Source organism: Podospora pseudocomata, chromosome 3 (assembly GCF_035222375.1).
Source record: "Podospora pseudocomata strain CBS 415.72m chromosome 3, whole genome shotgun sequence".
Lineage (NCBI taxonomy): Eukaryota > Fungi > Ascomycota > Sordariomycetes > Sordariales > Podosporaceae > Podospora > Podospora pseudocomata.
In genome coordinates this window covers 526,494-548,996 of record NC_085887.1, presented here as the reverse complement: position 1 = coordinate 548,996, position 22,503 = coordinate 526,494, and the positions used below count along the sequence as shown (strand labels likewise).

The 22,503-nt window shown below is 53.2% G+C and overlaps 11 protein-coding genes across 11 annotated transcripts; 5 read left to right on the top strand and 6 right to left on the bottom strand.

The window, feature by feature from the left end:
- Nucleotides 1–179: 179 nt before the first annotated feature.
- Nucleotides 180–2,738, bottom strand: AOX2,PaAOX (Alternative oxidase mitochondrial precursor). Its single transcript, XM_062888472.1, is given in 4 exon segments — nucleotides 180–1,078; nucleotides 1,144–1,249; nucleotides 1,323–2,573; nucleotides 2,578–2,738. Coding segments are annotated over 3 exon segments (1,092 nt in total). The 5' UTR covers nucleotides 1,688–2,573; nucleotides 2,578–2,738; the 3' UTR covers nucleotides 180–457.
- HCR1 (Translation initiation factor 3 subunit J component) lies at nucleotides 2,459–4,624 on the top strand. Its single transcript, XM_062888471.1, has 3 exons — nucleotides 2,459–3,091; nucleotides 3,317–4,118; nucleotides 4,183–4,624. Exons 1-3 carry the CDS (start codon nucleotides 3,067–3,069, stop codon nucleotides 4,196–4,198), a joined length of 843 nt encoding a protein of 280 aa, XP_062744333.1. The 5' UTR covers nucleotides 2,459–3,066; the 3' UTR covers nucleotides 4,199–4,624.
- Nucleotides 4,625–4,755: 131 nt separating this feature from the next.
- MDM31 (Mitochondrial distribution and morphology protein 31, mitochondrial precursor) lies at nucleotides 4,756–7,944 on the bottom strand. Its single transcript, XM_062888470.1, has 2 exons — nucleotides 6,748–7,944; nucleotides 4,756–6,689 (listed from the first exon to the last, which is right to left on the bottom strand). The coding sequence occupies exons 1-2, from the start codon at nucleotides 7,583–7,585 to the stop codon at nucleotides 5,242–5,244; spliced, it is 2,286 nt and encodes a 761-aa protein (XP_062744332.1). The 5' UTR covers nucleotides 7,586–7,944; the 3' UTR covers nucleotides 4,756–5,241.
- On the top strand, nucleotides 6,991–9,217 carry PNO1 (pre-rRNA-processing protein pno1). The gene is made up of 4 exons (XM_062888469.1): nucleotides 6,991–8,324; nucleotides 8,402–8,482; nucleotides 8,547–8,938; nucleotides 9,008–9,217. The coding sequence occupies exons 1-4, from the start codon at nucleotides 8,109–8,111 to the stop codon at nucleotides 9,093–9,095; spliced, it is 777 nt and encodes a 258-aa protein (XP_062744331.1). The 5' UTR covers nucleotides 6,991–8,108; the 3' UTR covers nucleotides 9,096–9,217.
- Nucleotides 9,218–9,230: 13 nt separating this feature from the next.
- On the bottom strand, nucleotides 9,231–11,044 carry QC762_301670 (uncharacterized protein). Its single transcript, XM_062888468.1, has 2 exons — nucleotides 10,435–11,044; nucleotides 9,231–10,381 (listed from the first exon to the last, which is right to left on the bottom strand). The coding sequence occupies exons 1-2, from the start codon at nucleotides 10,665–10,667 to the stop codon at nucleotides 9,340–9,342; spliced, it is 1,275 nt and encodes a 424-aa protein (XP_062744330.1). The 5' UTR covers nucleotides 10,668–11,044; the 3' UTR covers nucleotides 9,231–9,339.
- A 584-nt stretch (nucleotides 11,045–11,628) lies between these two features.
- Nucleotides 11,629–13,272, top strand: SPS19 (peroxisomal 2 4-dienoyl-CoA reductase sps19). The gene is made up of 3 exons (XM_062888467.1): nucleotides 11,629–11,905; nucleotides 11,961–12,154; nucleotides 12,211–13,272. Exons 1-3 carry the CDS (start codon nucleotides 11,851–11,853, stop codon nucleotides 12,913–12,915), a joined length of 954 nt encoding a protein of 317 aa, XP_062744329.1. The 5' UTR covers nucleotides 11,629–11,850; the 3' UTR covers nucleotides 12,916–13,272.
- Nucleotides 13,174–15,358, bottom strand: QC762_301650 (uncharacterized protein; the record flags this gene model as incomplete). Its single annotated transcript, XM_062888466.1, has 4 exons — nucleotides 13,174–13,431; nucleotides 13,498–13,671; nucleotides 13,726–15,231; nucleotides 15,313–15,358. 4 exons carry the CDS (start codon nucleotides 15,356–15,358, stop codon nucleotides 13,361–13,363), a joined length of 1,797 nt encoding a protein of 598 aa, XP_062744328.1. The 3' UTR covers nucleotides 13,174–13,360.
- Nucleotides 15,359–16,765: 1,407 nt separating this feature from the next.
- QC762_301640 (uncharacterized protein) lies at nucleotides 16,766–18,411 on the top strand. Its single transcript, XM_062888465.1, has 3 exons — nucleotides 16,766–17,138; nucleotides 17,205–17,366; nucleotides 17,430–18,411. Exons 1-3 carry the CDS (start codon nucleotides 17,055–17,057, stop codon nucleotides 17,781–17,783), a joined length of 600 nt encoding a protein of 199 aa, XP_062744327.1. The 5' UTR covers nucleotides 16,766–17,054; the 3' UTR covers nucleotides 17,784–18,411.
- Nucleotides 18,412–18,422: 11 nt separating this feature from the next.
- Nucleotides 18,423–19,469, bottom strand: QC762_301630 (uncharacterized protein; the record flags this gene model as incomplete). The annotated part of the gene is made up of 1 exon (XM_062888464.1): nucleotides 18,423–19,469. The coding sequence occupies one exon, from the start codon at nucleotides 19,467–19,469 to the stop codon at nucleotides 18,423–18,425; it is 1,047 nt and encodes a 348-aa protein (XP_062744326.1).
- A 695-nt stretch (nucleotides 19,470–20,164) lies between these two features.
- QC762_301620 (uncharacterized protein) lies at nucleotides 20,165–21,415 on the top strand. Its single transcript, XM_062888463.1, has 2 exons — nucleotides 20,165–20,744; nucleotides 20,793–21,415. The coding sequence occupies exons 1-2, from the start codon at nucleotides 20,370–20,372 to the stop codon at nucleotides 21,306–21,308; spliced, it is 891 nt and encodes a 296-aa protein (XP_062744325.1). The 5' UTR covers nucleotides 20,165–20,369; the 3' UTR covers nucleotides 21,309–21,415.
- On the bottom strand, nucleotides 21,374–22,487 carry DPM1 (dolichol-P-mannose synthesis). Its single transcript, XM_062888462.1, has 2 exons — nucleotides 22,169–22,487; nucleotides 21,374–22,100 (listed from the first exon to the last, which is right to left on the bottom strand). Exons 1-2 carry the CDS (start codon nucleotides 22,288–22,290, stop codon nucleotides 21,482–21,484), a joined length of 741 nt encoding a protein of 246 aa, XP_062744324.1. The 5' UTR covers nucleotides 22,291–22,487; the 3' UTR covers nucleotides 21,374–21,481.
- Between the last annotated feature and the right edge of the window lie 16 nt (nucleotides 22,488–22,503).

Genomic DNA, 22,503 nt, shown 5'->3' with positions numbered 1-22,503 from the left:
CAAAGGCTTCTCGGCAAATTCTAAAGGCCTATTATGTAGTATTTGAAGTATGTCAACTATCCTGTAAGCCCTTGATTTCATGTCGCAGTCCCTACTTTCTGAGTGTGTGAATCAAATGTGTAATGTCTGCCAATGGTGGCTGAGGTGTTCGGCGCTACACATACTGATACGTCGAAGGAGCTCCCTACCTGCACAGATCACTAGATACAGAAAGCAGTGAATTATGCAGTATCTATACCTCGTCTGGTTACTTTTATTTTGTTTACCCGAATGCGCCAAAAGCCTGGTCAATCAGAGGAGGTGCTGGTATCTTGTCTAAGCCATGATAACGCCGCCAAACCCCTACCATGCCCACCAAGATGCCTATAATAGAGCCCAAATATGACCAAATACGTAGGATTGATGCAGTTTCCTGTCGAACAGACGTCCTCGCCCTGGTTATTTTAAACCATCATTTTCAACCAATGACCTCGCTCCGCTCAAACCCAGTCGGCTTGAGCGCCGGGTTGGGTCGTTGATGGTCAGCATCGCACTTGTAGTCGCTGACGAAAGGATTGGGATCCTCCTTGTGGTTGAGGTTGCTCAAGGTGTGGTTCACACCGCGGTGAACTGCCTCATCGGCACGAATGTAAAGGATCAGATCCCTCATGGTCCGTTTTCCCTCGGGCATCTTCCAGTACGTGACAGCAAGATCGGGAATCTGGAAGTTCGGATCAGACCACTTGGGAAGATCGCCTTGTTCAATCTCCCGGATACATCGAGTATAGGTGTGGACCGCTTCCTCCTCGAGGTAGCCAACGAAACGGTGTGTAATTCGTGGCGAGATCAAGTAGCTCAGGAACATGGCGTTGAAGAAGACACCCTGCGCCCCGAGAATCATCGTCTTCATGAACCAGCCTGGCTCGCACATCTTCATAAAGGTGAGAAGATGCATTCTTTCATTGTATGACTCCTCGAGCAAGGTTTCGATCCAGCCATTGTCCCGTTTGAGGCGTCTGAGGCTCTCAAGGTGCCGTAGCATACCTGCCACCATTCCAGGGACGCCGGCAATGGATTCGAGAAAAATGAACCGAACAAGCTGGCCTGGTTAGGATATCTTCTGGAGCCGGGAGGATGGGTTTTGCCATAGGTGTGGTTACTTACCCATTGAGCTTCTGTCAGCGGCTTCTGTGCCGCCACAGCAGTGGTTGGGTTTGACTTGTCGACTTGCTGTTCGGGCTTTATGCCGGTGGCGATGTCTGTTCCCCATCTGGATATATGATTTAGGGCATGCTCCTCCGAACAAAGACTTCGGATATTCCAAGTATAGAACTTTGACTTACCGACACAGACGGACCAGCTTCCACGCAAGCCAATCACTGAGTGATCCGGGTTTTCGGTGCTGAGGCACCACTGCCAACATTTCCTCTTCGGTATAACCATGGTGAGGCCATGCTGGCGGTGTCTTCCGTATATAGGCCGTCTCCTTCACCGGGAAGAAATCCTTCAGATGAGCAGCCCTTGTTGATGAAAAGCTGCGGGTGTGTTGGGAGGAGGACTGAGATACAGCTGAACTGAGTCGAAGGGAAACCGGATAACCAAGCCCCGTCAGATAAGCTGGGCGAGAGGAGACGACAATCCTAGTGATCCGTGCCGTTTGCTGTGGGGAGCAGAGGCATATGCGGTTGCTAGTTTTGGAAGATATCATTGTGGTGTGGGTAGGAATATATCAAGGTTTCCAAGGGAATCTGTGTTCGTTGAAGAAGGCTGATTAGGAGACGCCTTCATCCTTGAAGTGGCTATCCTACTGGTTTATATGGGCCCCAGAAACCTCGACAAAGAATACCAACCCCGAGTATTACTCAAACAAATCGTAGGAATCTCACATGGGATACCGATACGAGCTTCAACACACTCCGGGTTCGTCCGGTGACTCCCACCTCCTGTGCCCTTCTCTCACCAGAAGCGGTAATTCTCTGTGGAAACAGTACCGCCAGCCTCGGGGGCGGCATTTTCTGAGACGGCAGCGGAACAAGATCCAACTGGACGACAAACACCAGGCCCGACAGGACAAGGAGTTGGCCCATCTTTGACCACGAAAATATGTTGGGAGAGCTCGTAAGGCTGTGCTGGCCAGTCAGCTGAACGCAGGTATTTTTCGGCGTGGTCGGGATCTCTCGGGTCAGCTTTGCCCTGTCATTGTTTCTCCTCCGGCGTGAGATTGCTATCTCAGAAGAAATAGAAGCAGCCGACCCGGTGACTCAGCACCTTAGAAGCCGCAGAATAATCTAGTTACTGAGCATCATGCGGTTGTTTGGAACCATTGGAGGTGGTGATATCTGGCCCATGGAAGAAGTCATTCTACACCGTGACGTCAACTTTGATAGCCGAAAGACGACATGATTGAAAGCCATGCAGCAAACCCAAACCTGCCGCCCGGCTTTCCCCTGCTCCCACGTGCTGTCATATGCTCTTTGAACTTCAACACTGAACTTCCGCGATGACCCGTGAATGGAATCGACTTGGTCAACCGATTCTCTTGCCAAGCCATGACTCGTCCCGACTGAACCAGGTGAGGCTGTTTGCAAGGATACCTACCTGTCATGGTCTGGCAATTTGCAGGACATTCACCCAGATGAGCAGGGACAATGCTAGGTGGGAGCCATTGTGATACATTAGGTCCCAGTGCCGTTCAAAGAGGTGGCAGCCGGATGCGAGTGGATGGATGTTGATGGAAGCTTGAAGCCGCTGTATCCATATGGGCCTTAGAAGGTAAATATCAAATAGTGGGGGGCCGCTGTTTGGGAGCAAACCTGGACGCTGTGAAACTTGGGGGGCATCACTGGAGTGCGCACAACCTGGAACCTAAATTGGTAGCCCTCCACCACGAACGGCGACACCATCTTTTTTTCCCCCTTTTCTGCTGCCCAACCTTGCTGCTGGAAACCTGATCCACCGCAACAACCTTTTGCGCAGGCCGTCCAGAAGAAGCACATAAACCGTTCCACTTCTTAGAAATCCTTCCCTCACGCTAGATTTTACCAGACATCGCTCTTTTGCAGTACAGCACTTAACAACACGATCAACATGCCTGGACCAAACAAGCGGTGGGGTAAGTGAGAAAGCATTTCTTTTTGCAAAATCACCCCGCGATCGATGCGCGAAAAGCCACGTCTGAGTTACCCCTCCATGGTGATACACGACCCCGCGGCAAGGATCGAGCAAGGGTTCAGATTTGTTCAATTCGCATCGCGACAGACGACACTGTCCGCAGCCATGATTTCGCAACCCATATCCTCATAATAGCCGCAAGCTGACCCTGCTTATTGTTTTATAGACGATGAAGAGGAGGAGTCTAGCTCCGGCACCGAGGCCCCAAACACCGCTGCCCCCGTCGGCCGCCGCAAGTTCGACGATGAGGAGGCCGAGGACAGTGATGTCCTGGACTCCTGGGACGCCGCCGAGGACTCCGAGGTAGAGCGCGAGAAGGCAAAGAAGGCTGCCGAAGCCAAGGCCAAGGCCGAAGCCGAAGCCGCTGCCAACAAGAAGAGCAAGGCCCAGCGCATCGCCGAGCGCCAAGCCGAGCGCGCCCGCCAGCTCGCGGAGGAATCCGAGAGCGACGGCGAAACCGAGGCCCAGAAGCGTGAGCGTCTCCGTCGCACCGAGAAGGAAGCCGATCTTGCCCACGCCCAGGATCTCTTTGGCGCCATCGGCATCAGCAGCGGCCGCAAGGCCAACGCCTCCGCCAGCGTTGTCCAGCTCCCCGGAAGCGACCCCAACAACACCATCGATCTCTCGACCCTGCCAATCTTCAACCCACTCACCAAGGGCCAGTTCGAGACCCTCCGCAACGCGACAGCCCCTCTCCTCGCCTCCAACGCCAAGAAGGCCCACTTCGTCAACTTTGCCCAGGAGTACTTCAAGCAGATCATCAAAGACTGCAAGTCTGACGAGATCAAGAAGGTCGCCAGCGCCCTGACAGCCCTCAGCAACGAGAAGCTGAAGGAGGAGAAGGCGGCCGAGAAGGGCGGCAAGAAGACCAAGGCTGCCAAGACCAAGACCTCTCTGGCGGGTGTGTCCCGTGGCGGTGGTGTTGCTCAGGATACCGCTACCTACGATGATGATGAGGCCTTTGGAGAGTAAGTCCTCAACGTTTTTTGCCGTGGTAATGCACAGACGCTGGCTAACACAATTACTCTCCAGTGATGACTTTATGTGAAAGCTCCCCCGAATGATTTAGTAGCCTGCCGCTTCAATTCCGCCATCGTCACAGACTTTGACATTCAATGCCAGGCGAGAGATTGGGCTTTGGGACACAAGAAGCTCAAATGGGGTTACCTGGCAGATGGAAAACCTGCGTACTGGAGAAGCCGGGCCAGAACATGATGGGAGATGCTGCCGACCCCTATCCACCGCGTCAAGGCCGGGGAGAGTTTGGCATGTACAGTACAACAAAATTTGGAATGGGCCTGGGAGTGTAGCTCGGGAGGGAATTTGTCATTCAGCCAGCGGCTAGTTCAGTACGAGAGAGCGGCGGTATCGGAGGCGTTTGGGGGGTTATCTAGACAGCTAGAACGACCATAGATCAGCGGAGCAATGGGGAAATATAAAGATAGCTCAAAATCTGTGAAGCAAGAGGTGGTATGGCAGGCTTCGTGGTTGAATTTACCGCATCATCGTAGACAATTTGGCTTTTATTAACAGAGCTCATGTTTGTTGATAGGTTTTTTCACGATACCCTCGAGTTGTCCTAGGGCCGACACACGTGCATGTTGCCCCTTTTCTTCTCCAGAGTATCCTTACTAAAGGTATTCAAACCAATCGTTGATACCAGTGATAAGACGGGGCACACTACAATGCTGCTGAACCTTATTTATTCCGCTCCCTCTGTCATGTATTTGATACAGCTCGAGGGTTAGCAATTGTTTCCCCTCGACTCCACCAGTCATTTCGCATCGTGACATGATGACGGACGTGAAAACCAAGTCCCCAAAAGAGTAAACCACAACGCCCCGAGTGAGTCTGATCGCTATAGAAGAAAAACAGCCAAAACCCTCCTCCAGTTATCCCAAACCCACCCGCCAATATGCCCTGAAACGTAATGATGCAGTCCCACCAGCCAGTGTATTTAAAAGTCCGTACCATCCCGCCGGAATCCAACCCCCTTTTGTTTTAGTGATACATATCTCATGCCTGGGTGGAATCACCATCGGGCAGAGAAAAACAGAAGATATTAATCGTTAAATAGGTATCGTTCATAGGCTACATGTAATCGCCCGCCACGCCAGCAAGCAGAGCATGAACAACAAGACTGACAGTCCACAGTCCAACCCGTTTGAACCGGCGAACTCGGCTCTGCTGGTCCTCGACATTGTACGCAAACGCAGAGTAGACCTCTGCGCTCGTGTCATCCATCAGACCACAGTCCCAGACCGTCCAGGAACCATCGAAGTCGGTTACGCGCTTCACGATGCGGCAGTTTACGGGAATATATGTGCGCTTGGCGTTGATGTAGGCAACAATCGGGCGCACTAGAGCTTGGTTGACATAGCTAATGTGCGGATTATTGAAGAGAGGAACGGCGGCGCGCACATTGTTAAGATGGATGCGCAAATCCATGACCAGATACCCGGGAATCTCTTCTTGTGAGGGGGGCGGGTGGTGGTGAGAGGATGCCGGAAGGGGAGCGGATGGGTTCTCTCCAGACAGCAGATTCTCGTCATGACGTACCGAGTAAGGTCTTGAGTTGTTGATGATGTTTTGTTCTCGTTCTCGGCGACGGGTGCCATTGGTGTCCAATATCTGTAGGTACCGGTTACTCGTGACGGCTTCTTCCATTTTGTCATAGAACTCGGCCACAACTTTGCCAATCCCTTCTGCGGGATCAGCTGGAAACATGACATCGGCTACGATGTCGACATTTCCTTCATAAATCCACCCAAACGGACCTTCCACTCCGCGATTCAGGTGGTCGATCTTGAGACCGTCAATGCGTAAACGAGAGAATTTCTTCCACGCAGATGATGCGCCAAACTCGTCCTGCCTCCGGTCCTCTACGGCGGCGGCTGGAACACCGTGTATCTGTCGAGGGTGGATCGTGAACAGGGAGCCGTCAAATGCACCCGACATGTGCGAGGCGGAGAGGAAGTCGTAAAAGAGCCACTGTTTTCGAAGCTGAGGGAGCTCACACGAGAATATCGAAACGGAAAAGGGCCGGAATCCGCCGGGCTGATGTACCGTAACGAGAAGATCTTCCATCTTGAAATAATCAAGCTCGAAGTCGCCGGGGTTATGTTCGTGTCTGAAAGTCAGAGGGTCAACTTCCTCATCGCCCCAGACAACCGAGGTCCTGTCGATTACACCTCGAACACCCTTGACCTCTACATCCTTGAGCAGCCCTTTCCCGTTCCACCATTTTAGAAACGATAAGGTGACGTTGACGGTATCAATGGTCACGTCGAATTGCGTATAGTTGCCATCATCTGCCTCTTCCTCCAGTGCCGTTTGTCTTGCGGCCGCCGCCTCAGCTGCAGCATTGGAGGAACCCTTCTTGACAGTCGACTTGCCGTGCTGGCCTGGCCTCCGAGAAACGAACACATTCCGGAAGGTGATGACGCCATCCTTCCATCTCGGGACAATAGCCGACTCGAAAACAACCGTAAGTCCTGCAGACTGAGTAAGGTAGTCGCCAATCCATTTCGCGAGCGTTTCTGAACATGCCTATCAGTATCGTGTCTTGCAAAGCAGAAATATACGGAAAGAGCCTACCCTGAGCAAAGACGGTATTGATAAACAGAATGATAAGGGAGAAGAAGGTAGTGGTCCCAACCAAGATCCAGACAAGATGCCCGAACAAGAACCACGACACAAAAGCTCCCCATTCATCTGCATTCCATGGCCGCATACTCCTGATGGAAAACCATTTGAACCGCACTCTTAGTCGTTGAAGAAACCCATTCGTCGCTGCAAGAAGCTCCTCTTTCGTCGGTCTATGCGGCATCTTTGGAAGGTGCAAATATTTGGACATGGAATCCGCGATACTTTCGGCTTCACTGAGCTCAGATTCGGGTGTTTTTGGAGGGCCATTTTGTGGTTTCTCGACCTCAGTCCTTGGTGGTGGTTGACCAGTGACATTGTTCCTCTCGCCGCCTCGGTTGGTGCTGGAGCTCTTGCCCCTCCTCCCGATGATGCTCACTTCGCCCCGGTCATTGCGGGGTTGGCGACTCTGTTTCCATATTTGCCGTGCCAAATAGCTCAGCTGGGCCTTTTGGCTTGTGTTGCGAGCGCATGTCGTCACCACTGCGTTTGTTGAGGATGAACTTGGTGATAATCCCAGGAGGAGCAAATACCCGGAGGTGCAGCTCTTTCTGGGGGGAGGTCGGGCTGCTCTTGAAGAATAAGCCCTCGAGAAGCTCTTCGCTGGGTGGATCAATGGCGAAGTGTGACTCGGATTTGCGGGGTGGAAGGGCTGGCAGAGTTGGCCAAACGGCGTGCGGGTTGGCTTCGGCGGGCGTTGTGGTAGCCTCGCTGCGAAAATGGTGACGGAATCTCGGATCGAGCCCCAAAGATGACGGCCCAGTTGGGTCGTTGCGGCGCTAGATGTCATTGTTGAAAGGCATGCTGAGACACAGGCGGGGGCAGCAGGAGCTCGACGGGACCAGCAGAGCTCAAGTCATGGCCAAAGAGGGCCTTGTCGACTCTTTAAGCAAGGGGGGAAAGGGCGAGGAGGAGTTGCAATTGTGCCGGAGCGCCGGCCACTTTTTTTCTGGAGTTGAAGTCAAAAAGTGAAGAAATGCAGCGGGAACCTTGGAACGCGGCCGCGCTTGAAAGCCTTGTCAGTGAATGACGCTAAGCTCGGCGCCCCAGCCTGTGGGACAAGGATCGCTGCTGGGTGTGCCGATTGCTTGGCATCGACCAAAACCAATCGATAAGCCCCAGATACCAATGGTGGGTCCACGAAAGTCTACAGAATTCAACCCCACCATTCAAAAAAAAGGCGGACAGGCCTCTGCAAACTCGACAGCCATCCATCAGCGATAACGACCGACGATAAGTTTTTTCTCGAGCCTTGTTGCCGTCACACTCACAGTCTTTTGCGACCACAGTCACATACCAGAATCAACGTCAAAATGCCTGCGCCCACAGCGCTCCTCCAGTCGACTGCGGCCTCCGAAAACACCGCCATTCCCATCCAGACCGAGCAGGAGGAGGAGCTCATTCTCGACATTCAAGATGCCACCGGCCTGACAGACCCAGCTGCTGCCGCGCCCCCACCAAACGGCGAGGAGAGTGAGATGGTGTTCGACGAGGAGGGGCGACCGAGGTTTGCGCCAGGGAGAGATGTGGTATGTTGCGACGAACAAGCGCTCGTTGGCCGAAGCACCGAAGGATAGTCAACTGACGGCTTGTCCTCCGTTTTCAGGATCCTGTCCGTCGTGTAGAGACAAGAAAGATCCCAATTCCACCAAATCGCATGTCTGCTCTCAAGAGCAATTGGACAAAGGTGCGTCACACACACCCCCAGATTTACAACGAGAGGGGCTGGGAGATGCTAATACACAGTCCAGATTTATCCCCCGCTCGTGGACCACTGCAAGCTCCAGGTGCGCATGAACATCAAGGACAAGCGCGTAGAGCTCCGATCCAACAGGGCCACCGTCAGCAACGAGGCTCTCCAGATGGGCGCTGATTTCATCTCGGCGTTCGCCATGGGGTTCGATATTGACGATGCGATTGCCTTGCTCCGCCTCGATTCGCTCTACATTCAGTCATTCGACATCAAGGATGTGAAGCAAACGCTTGGGCCTGACGCGCTCGGACGTGCTATCGGTCGTATTGCAGGCAAGGACGGGAAGATGAAGTTTGCGATTGAGAATGCCACGAAGACACGCGTGGTGCTTGCTGGGTCAAGGGTGCATATTCTCGGTGCGTTTGAGAATATTGGCATGGCTCGCGAAAGGTATGCGACCCCCGTTTTGTTTTCCCAACTGCCAAGTCGAGAACGTGCCGGACTAACAGCTCGCTTTAGTATCGTTTCATTGGTGCTTGGTCAACAACCAGGCAAGGCCTTCAACAGTCTGAGAATTATTGCTGGGAGAATGAAGGAGAGATTTTAGAACTGTTGTTTAGGGTCGGCGGATACGGGGAAACGGGCACTTGGGACAGGCGTTTAGGAGTTGGTACGGTTGCAAGGCGACAAAGCTATGGTTTTTGATGAGTGTCAGCTTCGCGGAAAAGCAATCGAGAGAGAATTCATGTGAAATGTCATATTTAAAGAGATATACGGGTATCTATTTGCCCGCTAGCAGACTATTGTCGGATGACGTGCTGCAAGCTTCCAAGTTATTTATCAGTACACCTCTACTTCTTCATATGAACCTCAAACTGGTTCGGCTCATCGGGATCAATGTCAGTATCCTTCACTAAAGCATCCTCCTCCAGCTCATCTCCCTCAAGCCATATCGAAACCTGCCACGCGTCACCAACTGCTCGTTTCTGACGGAACGCCTCAATCATGGTCCCCACCGTGGTATCCTCTTGCACGGACAGTTTGAGCGGTTCGAGATCCTTGGCCTTGAGGACCACTTTGATCCCCTTCTTCTTTGGCTCCTCGGGAACAGGCTCCGCATCATCTGCCTCGGTCAAATCAACGAGACCGTATCTGACTGATCTTTCTTTGTCCTTCCACTGCTGGAAGTCCTTGTAATTATCCTCATCCCAAACTTGCATATGGAGCGCTGGACCCTGTCTCAACATACGGTAGCCCTCCCCGTCACCAAAGACGATATTGCCATCCTCATCTATGTCGAGATTGAGTGAAGCAACGCTGTTCGGAGTGTAGATCTTGTTGTTCTTCCAGGTCACAAAAAGGTTGAGTTCTTCGCTGGAAATGTCCAGGCCTATTTCCCGTTGTTTTGCGATCCAGGTGGGTATGATGGGTGCCATGTCTTGCTTTGCCTTTCGCCGGACTAGAATCGGCTTCATGTTCGGAATGGGAGAATCGACATAGATATGCACCACGAGATCTTCCTTGACCCTTCCGAGCTTCTCTCGCTGCTTGCGTATCATTTCTTGCAGCTCGTCGTCGTGGCTGTCGGGCGACTCTTGTTTCTCGAAGGGACTGAATTCCTGGATATCGGAATCATCGTCGCTGTCCAGGTCAGCTTTGACCGGCTTCTTGTCCAGGGCGTCATCACTATCGCTGTCGTCAATCATTACAACAGGAGTTGCTGACACCGCTGTGTGGCGCGGCTTGACGGGAGTGACTATCTTGGTCGGCCTCACAACTTCTTTCCCTTTGCCTTTGACGTCCATGATGAGGTCGTCGTCATCGTCATCCGAATCAGCCAGGCCTGCCATTTGCTTGGGCGGACTTGAGGACAGCCCCGGGGAAGAGGTTCTCCTATGAAAATGATCAGCAACGCGGATCAAGAGTTGAGCACCTTTGGAACCTACCTCCTCCGAACTCTTTCATTCCCCTCTTCTTCCGACAGCGAGCTTTTGCGCTTCCTTTCGTTGCTTCTATCGCGGCTTTCTTCTTCTGCTTCGCGAATAACTTTGGGGAAAACCTGCTTCGAGTGTCGGAATAGAGAGAGAGCGTCGTCATCGTCGTCGTCCTCGGACCCGGAGGCAATAGGCAACACAGGTTTTGGTTGCGATTCCCTACGCTCGAAAGGCAGACGCGCCATGTTGTTGTCGCTAGCGGCTTGACCGAAACCGGCGTTGATGACTTGTCTCGACTTCCTGCGTTACAATGAGTGGTTATGGAAAGGCTTCGTCTTTGACAAAGCTGTCGCCAGTCGTGGTCTTCTTTGTAGAGAGCGCGTGCAATCTGCAATGGGACGGAAGAGGAAGCCAGGCAAAGGCTGGTGGGAAATACGGTTCAATTGATTGATGCAAAAAAGTCGAGTTAGCTACTCCTGACATCGAGCGATGATTCTGCAAAATTTCCCTTCGGCTCTCTGCCCATTGTTTTGGTCTGCCATTGGTGGGAGTGTGGTTGGAGAGATGTGTTAAGGCGTGGTAAGGAACCTGCCAACTGAAGCCTTCCCCAACTCGCGTAAATTGAGGGAGGGGTTAACGTTCAAACGGACGCGTGCTGTGGCTGCTAACCAGACTATGCAACACCGCCAGAGTACTCTACGGTTTAGATGCATGTGTAATTTCATATTACGATACGCCACCATTCCTGTAATCTCTGTTTGAATGACGGCGACTCCTAACCCTGTCCCAAGACCTACCCGTCAACAGATATATTTCTACATTTCCACTCCTGGCTCAACTGTATCGCCGGTTGTTGTTCTTGTCTTGTTGGGGGTTCTACGCATCTCTAATGTTGAAGCCCAAGGCCCTGCACTATAAAAGAACTGATGGACTGGATTGCCGCTGTTGTCCTGTGACTTTTGCAGAACTTTAGAATTTTTCCTGTCTTTCTATGCATCCACAACTGTTGGTTGAGGACCTGCTCATTGTCTCGTCGTCAGATGTCGAGGTCTTGATATCTTCAGCTGATGGGCAGTTTTGAGGCTGACCCAGTTCCCCGGATTTCAAGCACCGATCCCTTGTCCCTGCCATGTGGGGTTCCTCCAGCCAAGATCACAAATAAAGTGGAGGATGCCGAGGTTCGACCCAGAAAGGTAAGACGAAGCGTCGCAATGGACCCCGGATAACATGAAGCAGAGAAACGAGAGCTCGAAGCTCTTGCAGCTCTCAAATATCCAATATCCCTTGTGACTTTGAAGCAATACAGCGCTTGAAGCTTTGCAAGCACTTTATACCCATTGGACCCCATTTCATCTCTCTGCTCTGAGTCTGATATTGCTAAGATCTTTGACATCTTAAAACAACCTCCTTTAAACTTCGTTCTATACAATGTCTGTCCCCCGATCAGAGTACCTGAGCACTGTCTGGAAGGATGGCATCTTTGGTAAGTCTATCCGCCTCCCCAACATCAGAAATGCAAGCTCACAAGTGTCTAACAGCCAACCGCGTACTATTCATCACGGGCGGTGCAGGCTCCATCGGCAGCGCGCAGACCCGCGCCATGGTTCATCTCGGAGCCGACGCCTGCATCATCGGCCGCAGCGTTGAGAAGACAGAAAACGCTGCCAAGGAGATTGCCAAAGTCCGGAACGGCGCCCGAGTCATCGGGATCGGCAACGTTGATGTCCGGAGTGTAAGCTCTCACCCACACTTTCACCGTCATCAATCATTTCACTGACACGACCGTAGTACGACTCTCTCAAAGCCGCCGCCGACCGCTGCGTAAAGGAGCTCGGCAGCATCGACTATGTCGTCGCCGGCGCGGCAGGCAACTTCATCGCCCCCATCGCCGGGCTCTCCCCCAACGCCTTCAAAGCCGTCATCGACATCGACACGATTGGCACCTTTAACACCATCAAGGCCACGATGCCCTACCTCGTAGAGTCTGCCGCTCGCAATCCCAATCCGAATGATGCCGGCACCACCGGCGGCCGCTTCGTCTCTACTTCCGCCACGTTCCACTACACCGGAATGCCCCTCCAATCCCACGTCTCTGCCGCCAAGGCCGCCATCGACGCCCTCATGGGCTCGGTCGCGCTCGAGTACGGCCCGTTTGGCGTGACTGCCAACAGCATCGCCCCCGGTGCGATTGAGGGAACAGAAGGGATGGAAAGGCTGGCCTCTTCCAAGCTGGACCCGAAGACGAGGACGAAGGGCGTGCCGATTGGTAGATGGGGGTCGGTGAGAGACATCGCCGATGCGACTGTGTATGTCTTTAGCGATGCGGGCAACTATATCAACGGGACAACCCTCGTGGTGGACGGCGCGGGGTGGAGGAGGCAAGGCGCCGCGGCGGTGGGCGTGGACGATGACATGCAGTACCCTGACTTTTTGCTCGCTGGTACGATTAGCAAGCATCTGAAGAGCGGGAGGAAGGAGAAGGCCAAGATCTAGGGCTCTGGAATCATTTTGAGGTGTGTTCCAATTGCACAAAGCGAGAGCGATCTTTTGGCAAAGATTTGATTTGATCTTTTCTTCTCGGTGTACTGCACAACTGCTCTCTCGGAACGTGTGATCACCAGACTTGAACCGGAACAGACAAATGTCACAACGTGGGATTATGCCACTCCATCGGAGACGACATTCAATTTGGTGTATGCAGCGTGGCAAGAGGCGCTGGCGTTGAAACAGGAACCAGGACACAGATAAGAATGGGACAGAAAATCCATGATTAAGTAAGATTAATTAAGTATATACGTGACCGAAGTACCTCTATCATTCTTCGGCAGCCGCTTCATGTCATAAAAAGCTGGATTAAATACATCATGTATGGGACTCATTGGTGGTAAAAAGTAACCAATCTTCATAGTCCGTTTCATTACGTGGAAAAAGTTATGGTTTACCTGACCTTGCAGAAAGCCAACCAGTCGTGGCGATGGTAAAAGCTGCGCATGCGCTTACCAAATACGTCTGCAGATGGGGGGAGAGGTATTAGCACGAGCAACAGAGACAAACAGGACACCTGTCGAGACTTACACAACGGAATGCTGGACAGGCAGACAACCAGTTGCACAGAACCAATAATGTTGAACAACGGAGTAGCCTTGGTCTGATTGAGGACAAGCCACTGGAAGGCCTTGAGGGTGAGGCCAAAACTGAGCAAATTCTTGAAGACGATCATGATGGTGAAGCCTTCGATAGCCAGGTCGCCTATAGAAGAAGTTAATCAGAATTACCGCAAGTAGACAGGGCGTCAAAACTTACGATAAGCATCCACAATGTAAAGCGAGCTGGCCACTGCGCCAATAACCATACCAGCAACCTGGAAACCGAAGAACATGAGCGGAATGGCAGGGGGAATGTCCCAGAGAAGATCATCCGCGGTAGGCCCCCAGCCGTACAGACCAATGGACCCAAAAATCATCATGGGAATGATGAGAAACAGACGGAATTCTGGCTCATAGATGCCCTTGTTCCACTTAGTCATCAAACGGGCACTCCAGTCGGACAAGAGACCAGCGATGAGGAAACCGACAATAGCGCCAACAAACGCCGCTGTGTATGCATATCCCGTTTCAACCTCGCCCCACCAGAGAGGAGGGCCGATGAAGAACTGAGCAAGAATGACACCAATGAAGACTGTCCAGCCAATCATCAACCCCTGAATCAAGCATGCCCAAAAAAAGGCCGGATGGAAAAACAGAACGATTGGCCGCAACATCAGCTTCACGAAATTCTCGTCGGCTTTGCGGCCGTTGAACATGGCAAGGGAGTCTTTGAATGTCGCCTTGGGCGGAGGGACCACTGACGCCCGAGCTGTTGGGACGGGTGCGGCTGTCGATGAAGTGGCTGGAGCTGCAGGTGCCGAAGAGATGGGAATCTCGCTAAGTCCTACCTGAGTCTGGTTGGCGTCATCACCAACCAATGTATCAGGAGTGGACGGAGCGTCTCTCTTCGTCGTTTTCTCAGGCTCCTCAGGGGCGTTCAAAGTATTCGCGAAGAACTGTTGGGCGCCTGGGCCATCGGACGACAGCATATCAGTGTTGAGAGACTGGTCTCGCCGATAGGCGGTTTCGGGGCAAAAGAAGTATACGGCCGGCAAGCACAAGCCGCAGAAGATGGCGACAAAGTAAAAGGTCCACTGCCATCCAATCTCATGGGTAATCTTGCCCACCAGGATGGGGGTGAAAAAGGCACCACCAAAGACGGCCAGATTGGTGAAGGCCATACGAATGCCGCGTTGATGCACACAGTACAGATCTCCCACCGCAACATTGACAAGCGACTCGAACGGCGCTGTGGCCACACCCTGAAACACTCTCGCAGCAGCCATGCTCGCATAGTTGTGTCGCGATGCGCCTCCCCAAGCCGAGGTGATGATCAGCAGGATGGTTCCGCCCACAAACAAATGACGCTTTCCCCACAGACGACCCGAGGGGACGAAGAAGAAGGCGGCAATTCCGACTCCGAAGAGATACCATCCTGTAAGTTCGGCGACCTTGGAGAATTTGACCGAGAAATCTTCGGTCAGGGTCAGCGTGTTGGCGGCAAGAATTGGACCAAGACACGTCGCAAAGATGGCCGTCACGGAGAGAATAAAGGTGATGAGATCGCGCTTCCATAACGGCCAGTTCAAAGGGTCGTTAGGGTCATCTGATGGCTGAGGGACGAGAATGATGGGCATCGGTCCGCTGGTATCGCACTTGAGGCCCTCGACTCCCTCGCTAGAGAATTGCGGTCGTTCCGGGTCGTCAAAGTATCTGGTTGTGCCTGAAAGCAGAGGAAGAACAATTGTCAGCCACGACGGCTCCAGTGGTATCATGGAGATTCAGTTGTGTCAAGTATCCGTACCAGGCACATGTTCCATCACCCGATCTTCCAGCACTCCCAGCCCCATCTTGTCGTCACCGTCGTGTCGGGTGTTCTGAATAATATGGTGGGTCAGGCGAAGAGCATCGTTCAGCACAAGAAGTAGGTTGGATGGAGGAAAAAGTCCAGTCGGTGGAGCCTTTGGGAGTCGTCGTTGTAGATGTAGGCAAAGAAAGACTTGTGCTCGCGGCGCAATCAAGTCGATGCATCCAGTCACGGCTCACAAATCGGATGTTGGCAGCACGGCGGCGGCTCAGCACTTTGCGCAGCGAACGGTCGCCCGTTCCGTTTCTGGGTCTTGTCGTTTTTTGTTGCCAAGCATCAGCACCGACAGGGATCCGAGCTCTCTGTGCTTCCAGCCCAGTGTCTCCCGTCGGACCAATGAGTGCTCTGAGGTGTCACAAGAGTCCCGGCGACGGGGAGCCACCAATCTCCAAATCGACATCTCGGGCGCGGGGTTGGACGAGAGCCCGACGATCATCCACGAGTTGATTCAATGGCACCGAGAAAGCGCAGTTTCACTCCCTCACCACACCTGTCCCTGTGTCTGTGGGACAACTGAGACTGGTTCAAGGTCAGATTGGCGGGGTCAGAAGAGCGGTCTGTGGCGCGAGAAAATGGTTGCTGAGATGGATTTCGCCTGACAGCAAAGTTCTCTGTTTGCCAGTCGTTGGCTTTTTGCGGAGACCCTATCCTTTCCCCTGGCGACTCTAGCGTGAAGGTAGACTGTCAATAGAGGTATGACCAGTCTCTGTTGTCAGACGGGGAAAGTTCGGACGCTTTTGTTGACGTTGTGACAGGAAGATGCCTCAAAGTGACAGCTGACAATCTATGCTAGGGATCCCCTATTCCGATCTTCGCGCAGATCGTTGCGGTCTGTTTCCAGCAGCTTGTCGTCTAGGGGCGCTAACTCCACCTGACAAGGCCACATATACCAGTATAGAAATGACTTGAGTTTCAATAACCAACGGTCCCAACTTATACAAACGCTGGTAGCTAAGGTACGTTGGCTGTTAGCTGTACGTAGCTGGGCTGTGGTCTTACAAACGGGCTTCTCGCATTTGGCACCACAACATGTGGAAGCTGTGGTGTAAGTGCAAGTCGACGGGACGGGAGTCTTGGACAGGGGCGCGGAAGCAACCGCATCGAAGAAGCGCCATGCGAACTGCATGGAAGATACCCACTTCGATGTAGGGATGTTCACATCCCATCCCGGTTGACGGTCATATGTTACACGTTGCCTGCAGCTCTCATGTTCACCATGTAGTCACAAAGAAGAGACATGGCGAGGCAAAAAAATTTTTAAAAAAATAATAATAAATTACTCAGTAAATATATCTCTCATGAACAAATCCGGTGTCTGGTGTTCGGTTGGTCAATGATGGCTGCTTGCGGGCACAAGCTGGCCGTGAAATTGCAGGAGTCGCTGCTGGGGATTCGCTGGGGATTTGGCCACCCTTGTCTCGGAGAAGGCAGCCCATTGGCCTCTTCCCCTTCCCAAGAAGGCGGCCAAGATCCCCAATCCCGGGTGAATATGCGACCAAATCCAGTGGGTATTATATTATTTAAACAACCACGAGTTCTCTCCTGCGTGCTCGGTTCTGGTCTTCTATCTCGCATCTTGCATCTCGCAGTTTCTGTCTCTCGTTTACCATATATCAGCAGTCATCTCTTCGTGATACCCTACATCTTCTAATACCTCATCCATTAACCCTATCGTCACCATGAAGTACTCTGCTGCTCTGGTCTCCCTGGCTCTCGCCACCAGCGTCGCCGCCCAGGGCTTGGCTGATCTTCCCGAATGCGCTGTATGTTCGACGCCCCAAAAGCTCTCCAGGAGAGACATGGCAAACTGACTAAAAGTTTCTTGACAGCGTGATTGTGCCACCCAGTACCTCCGTGGTGGGATTGGCAACTGTGGTAGCGACCCCGAGTGCATCTGCAAGAACAGCACCTTCCTCGACAGTATCGCCTGCTGCCTCGTCGACGTCTGCAATGAGGCGGACCAGAAGACCGCTGTTTCCGTTGCTGCGACGGTATGTTCTTGCTTTGCGCAATATCCATATCCGTGTTCAGATGGCTAACATTCGACACAACAGCTCTGCAAGGCCTTCGGCGTCAATGATCTCCCCACCGCTGTCACCTGCGCTACTGCCAGCCCCTCGGCCACCACTCCCGTTAGGACCTCGACTCGTGCCACTACCGCTGCCAACACTGACACCGCCGTGACCACCCCCGCCGGTACCGCTACCACCGAGGCCACCGATGCTCCCAGCACCACCGAGACTGATGCCCCTGAGGAGTCGTCCGCCACCGAGACCGAGACCGACGCTGATGCTCAGGATGCCTCTAGCACCAGCACCAGCACCAGCACCAACTTCGGCCCCCGTCCCACCGTCGCCGCCGGCTTGGGTGCCATTGGTGGTCTTGCTGCTGCCTTTGCTCTCCTCTAAATCTGAACGAGTGGGAGGACGTTTGAGCTTTGCCTAGGGCATCGCTGTGATAAGGGGGGGCTGGGTGGACAGTAAAAAGCTCGGGGCGTGAGGGACGGCGTTGCTTGATGTTTTGCGGAAGTTGAAAATACCCAATTTGATAATTTACTTTCTTGGCTTGTTGTAGCCGCATGCGCAGTGTAACAATATGGTGGAGAGCTGGGGCCATAGACGTTTTGTTCTGGCTTTTTTCTCCGTATAGCATGGGGCTAACGATGGCCCGCGTTACTTTTGAGACCCGCTCGTGGCTTGAAATGTATATATTCCAACCAAGCATGTCAGTGTCGTTCTCTAATAGTTGGAAGATGCTGCAAAACGATTCTGTAAACTCCCTCGATTGGAAGCCATCAAGAAAAACGATGACCTTCAAGCAAGGCGCGGTATTATCATTAATCATGTCATAATCCCATATCCCTAATCTGTACTTCGCTGCCAAAAGCCACCATTTTCTATCCCTTGACGCTCGCCATGCCGTGCCATATCATGAGTAGTATAATATACCAATGGTCGTTCCTCGTCCCAGCCAAGCATGTTGAAACCATATCCTATCCCAACACCGATATCTTATGCCATTCTTCCCATATATAACCCCCCTATCCCTCATCCCCTCCCAACCTTCCGTATAACCACCTTCTCCCCCTTCTCCCCGCCGAGCTCCCACCCAACCCCATATTTGCTCCTCAGCCCCTCCCAGCTCTCCTCCATCTGGCCCTCCAAAAACTCCTTCGGCAAGCTCAAATACGCCCTCCCCATCGCCATCAACGTCCGCCTCTTGACATCCCCGTCGGCAAACTCCATCAGCTTCACCCGGTACCCATCCACCCCCCTCTTGACCCTCCTCCAAAGCACATAGTTGTCCCCCACCAGCGCCTTGAGCACCGCGTCCACCTTTTTGTCCTTCAACTTGTACTCCTTCCGCAGCTTAAACGCCCCGGCGAGGTCTTGCCTTCTGCAGGCGGTGTCGAGAACGAGATAGGACACGCACTCGGCCAGCTCGACAGAGGTGAGGTTGGAGAAGGGGTGGACAGAGCGGAGGAGGTAGAGCAGAGCCGGGTAGTACGACTCGAAGGACTTGGCGAGGATGCCGAGGCGGATGGCGAAGAGGTAGACTTGGATTGTGAAAGGGTCTCGGCGCTGGGTGGCGACGAGGGCCTCGCGGAGCTTGCGGAGGGCGGAGAGGATGGAGGGGAGGGAGCCGGATTGGTCTTGTTCTTTGCTGTTGTCGGTGGCGATGAAGGTGATGTCGGGGAAGCTGCCGGTGGGCAGGGAGGTGGGGATTGGGAGCGGTAATGCGGTGGGAGGGGCGGAGGTTAAGGGGGATGGGGGAACGGAGATGACTGGGGAGCTGGCGGAGGAAGAGGGGGTGGTGTCCGCGACGGCGAGGCGGGCGAATTGTTTTTGGAGGCTGTCTTTGTCGCCGGCTTCGGTGCAGAAGGCGAGGTAGCGTTCTGCTATTTTGGAGTAGTAGGACTCTTGGACTTTGGGAGAGAGTAGTCTCTTTTCGCCTTTAGAGGGGAGGCCGTATTCTGAGAGGGGGTCGAGCTCGACTGGTTTGAGACGGGAGTAGTGGTTGCCGCCGCCGCCATGATGGTGACCTGTGTGGCCGTAGCTGTGGCCCGAGAAGGCTCTGACACCTTTTTTCTGCATATTACTACTCCGTGTTTGCCTTCTATTGGGTGGCGTTTGAGAGGCGTCTTCTCTGCATGCGTTGAATGCCAAACCATCAAGGTTCAAACGGCGTCGATGTCAACGGTGGGACTTGGGCTGAGTTGTGGATTGTTTGGCTGCCCTCGATCCCTGCGCCAGGCCCCTCACCACATAATAATTGGCACTCGAAAGTGGGTTAAATCCATATTATATCATATAAACCATGCCTCGAAAGATAATTGTTAGGCCTTTAAAGATAGTGCAGAGGCCTTCAGAGATAGTTTAAAGACCTATTAATTTACTTTTGAGGCATGGTTCACAGTATAATATTGGGCTAACTTACCTGCTGTGCCAATTATTCTGTGGGGAGGGTGCCCAGTTGTAAGTTCCGCAGGGCTGGAATGCGGGGTTAGCGCAGTCCTCATCTAATCCATCTTCCCCTGACCATGAAAACATCAAGAGCCGTGGGAGCCATTAAGTTACGACTTGTCTGTTACGGCTGGCTTTCAGGTTGGATTGATTCTAGGTAGATCAGTAAATGAGGTTGACCCGGATCTCTTGACACGCCTCCAACCCAGCGACTTGCCCCTGAACGCAACCAAAACACCCCAACTAACCTAACCCAAAGATGAGGTGGTGATGCGCGGGGTATGGGGTAACTGCAGCCCCCAAGTTTCTCGAATCCGGGGAAATGCCTCGGCATCCTCTTGCCCGGGCTTGTTCCCGTGCGGAGATGGCTGTCACTTCTCCCCCCCCCCAGCTTCGGGTTAACATGTATCCCTATATATATCAAGAGAAATATAGCCATTCAATGTCCATCTTCTACATACCACAAATCTAACCATTTCTTCTCTGGCTCTCGTTGACCCATTGACACTTGCATCATCAACGTCTGCCACCATGACCTCCGTGATCAAGATGCGCATGGCTGAGCGCGCCGCCCAGCTCTCCCGCCAGCTCAACTACCCCAAAGGTCTCCTCCACAACCAAGTCGCCATCATCACCGGTTCAGGGCAGGGTATCGGGGCCGAGTGTGCACGTCTCTTCGCCAACGAGGGCGCCAAAGTCGTCGTCTCTGACATTGACGGCGCCAAAGCCGAAGAGGTAGCCTCCAAGATCCGGTCTGGTGGCGGCCAGGCCATCGCTGTGGCAGGAGACCTGCTCAAGGACGAGTACATCAAACAATTGGTGGCCAAAGCAGCCGAGTTTGGAGGTGGAAAGATCCACATCATTGTGAATAATGCTGGTTTTACCTGGGATGCGGTTCTTCACAAGGTACCTCTCTCCTTCCCCCCAAGTGGACAATACTGACGGCGTGGACAGATGACCGACAAACAATGGGACACCATCGTCGCCCTACACGGCACCGTCCCCTTCAAAATCATCCGCGAGGCAGCCCCTTACTTCCGTGTGAAGGACGGCGAGCCAAGAAACATCATCAACATCAGTTCCACCTCTGGTGTCCACGGGAACGCCGGTCAGATCAACTATGCGCTCGCCAAGGCAGGTGTCATCGGCATGACCAAGACTATCGCAAAGGAATGGGGCCCTGCGTTCGGCGTGCGAGCGAACACGATTGCCTTTGGGCATATCGAGACGAGATTGACGGCCAATAAAGAGGCCGGTGCGTTTGTTGAGGTTGATGGGCAGAAGGTTGCCTTAGGTATCCCGGAGAAGCAGAAGCAAGCTCCTCCAGGCATCGTTCCATACCAGGACATCCCACTCAGGAGACCCGGCACTGCGACCGAGGCTGCGAGTGCTGTGTTGGCCATCGCTTCTCCCCTGAGCTCGTATATTTCCGGACAAACAATCAGCGTAACGGGTGGTAGGAACATGTAGATAAGTGCTGCCGTGCCAGGAAAATTGAAAAATCTTTTGCGCATAACTCCTGACATTCATCATCTCTGCCATTTCATTTTCGCTTTTCAAACAGTGTAAATATCAGCATTAGAATTAATATCCCAAACCTCATCCCTTCCACGAGTTCCAGCTTCTTCCCTCCCTCAAGCCCCTTAGATAGACCACCAAAGCTGCAACACCCCCTTGGCATACTCCACAATCTCCTCGCCGCCCAGCTTGCTGTCACCGTACACTCTGTCCACAAAAGAAATCGGGACCTCTCCGATAGAATACCCCTTCGCCTTGGCCGTCACAGCAAGCGCCATCTGCATCGTGAACCCTCTCGCATCCGTGCTCTCAAACAGCTTCTCCAGCACGGCCCGCTTGTACAGCCTGAAGCTGCCCGTCAAGTCGCTCACTCCAGGCCGAAGAACGGTATCCGCAAAGATGTTGGCGCCCTTGCTCGTCAGCTTTCTCTTCAAGTCCCAGCCGTACACACCGCCGTCACCGGCATAGCGGGTGCCCGTCACGATGTCGTAATCGCCCTGCTTCATCTTCTCAATCATCTGGGGAATGAACTTGGGGTGGTGGCTAAAGTCGGCGTCCATGATGACGATGTAGTTGCCCTTGGCGTACTTGAGGCCATGGACGTAGGCGGTGCCGAGGCCGAGCTTGCCGGTGCGAGGGCGAAGCTGGATGTGAGGGGAGTAGGCCTTGATGAGCTGGGCGGCGACCTCTTGGGTTCCGTCTGGGGAGCCGTCGTCCACAATGACAAGTTCCCAGTCGAGGTTCCTGTATGATTATTTACACATGTTAGTCCAACGGCGATTGAGACTTGATCATGGCGAGGGAGAACGAACTGTTCGGTAAATGTGCGGTTCAGGAGCCAGGTGATGATGGGCAAGTTCTGGCGCTCGTTAAAGGTAGGCAGGATGACCGAGTACACGTCCTTGCCGCCGGTAGATGATTTCGCAGGCGCCATTGTGAAGCTAGTAACTGCTCGACTAAGGAAGGGAAAGTAGTTGGTGGTCGATTCGAAGTGATGATTCAAGAAAAGGCAGAAGATGGTGTCTCGTTGTCAATTGGACGTTGGACGGGACGGGATGGTTGCGCGTGTCCTTAATTGGCGACGCGGCGTTCCCCCAATTACACACTAGCGCGCCCTGAGCTTGTGGACCCACACCTCCTCAGAGTG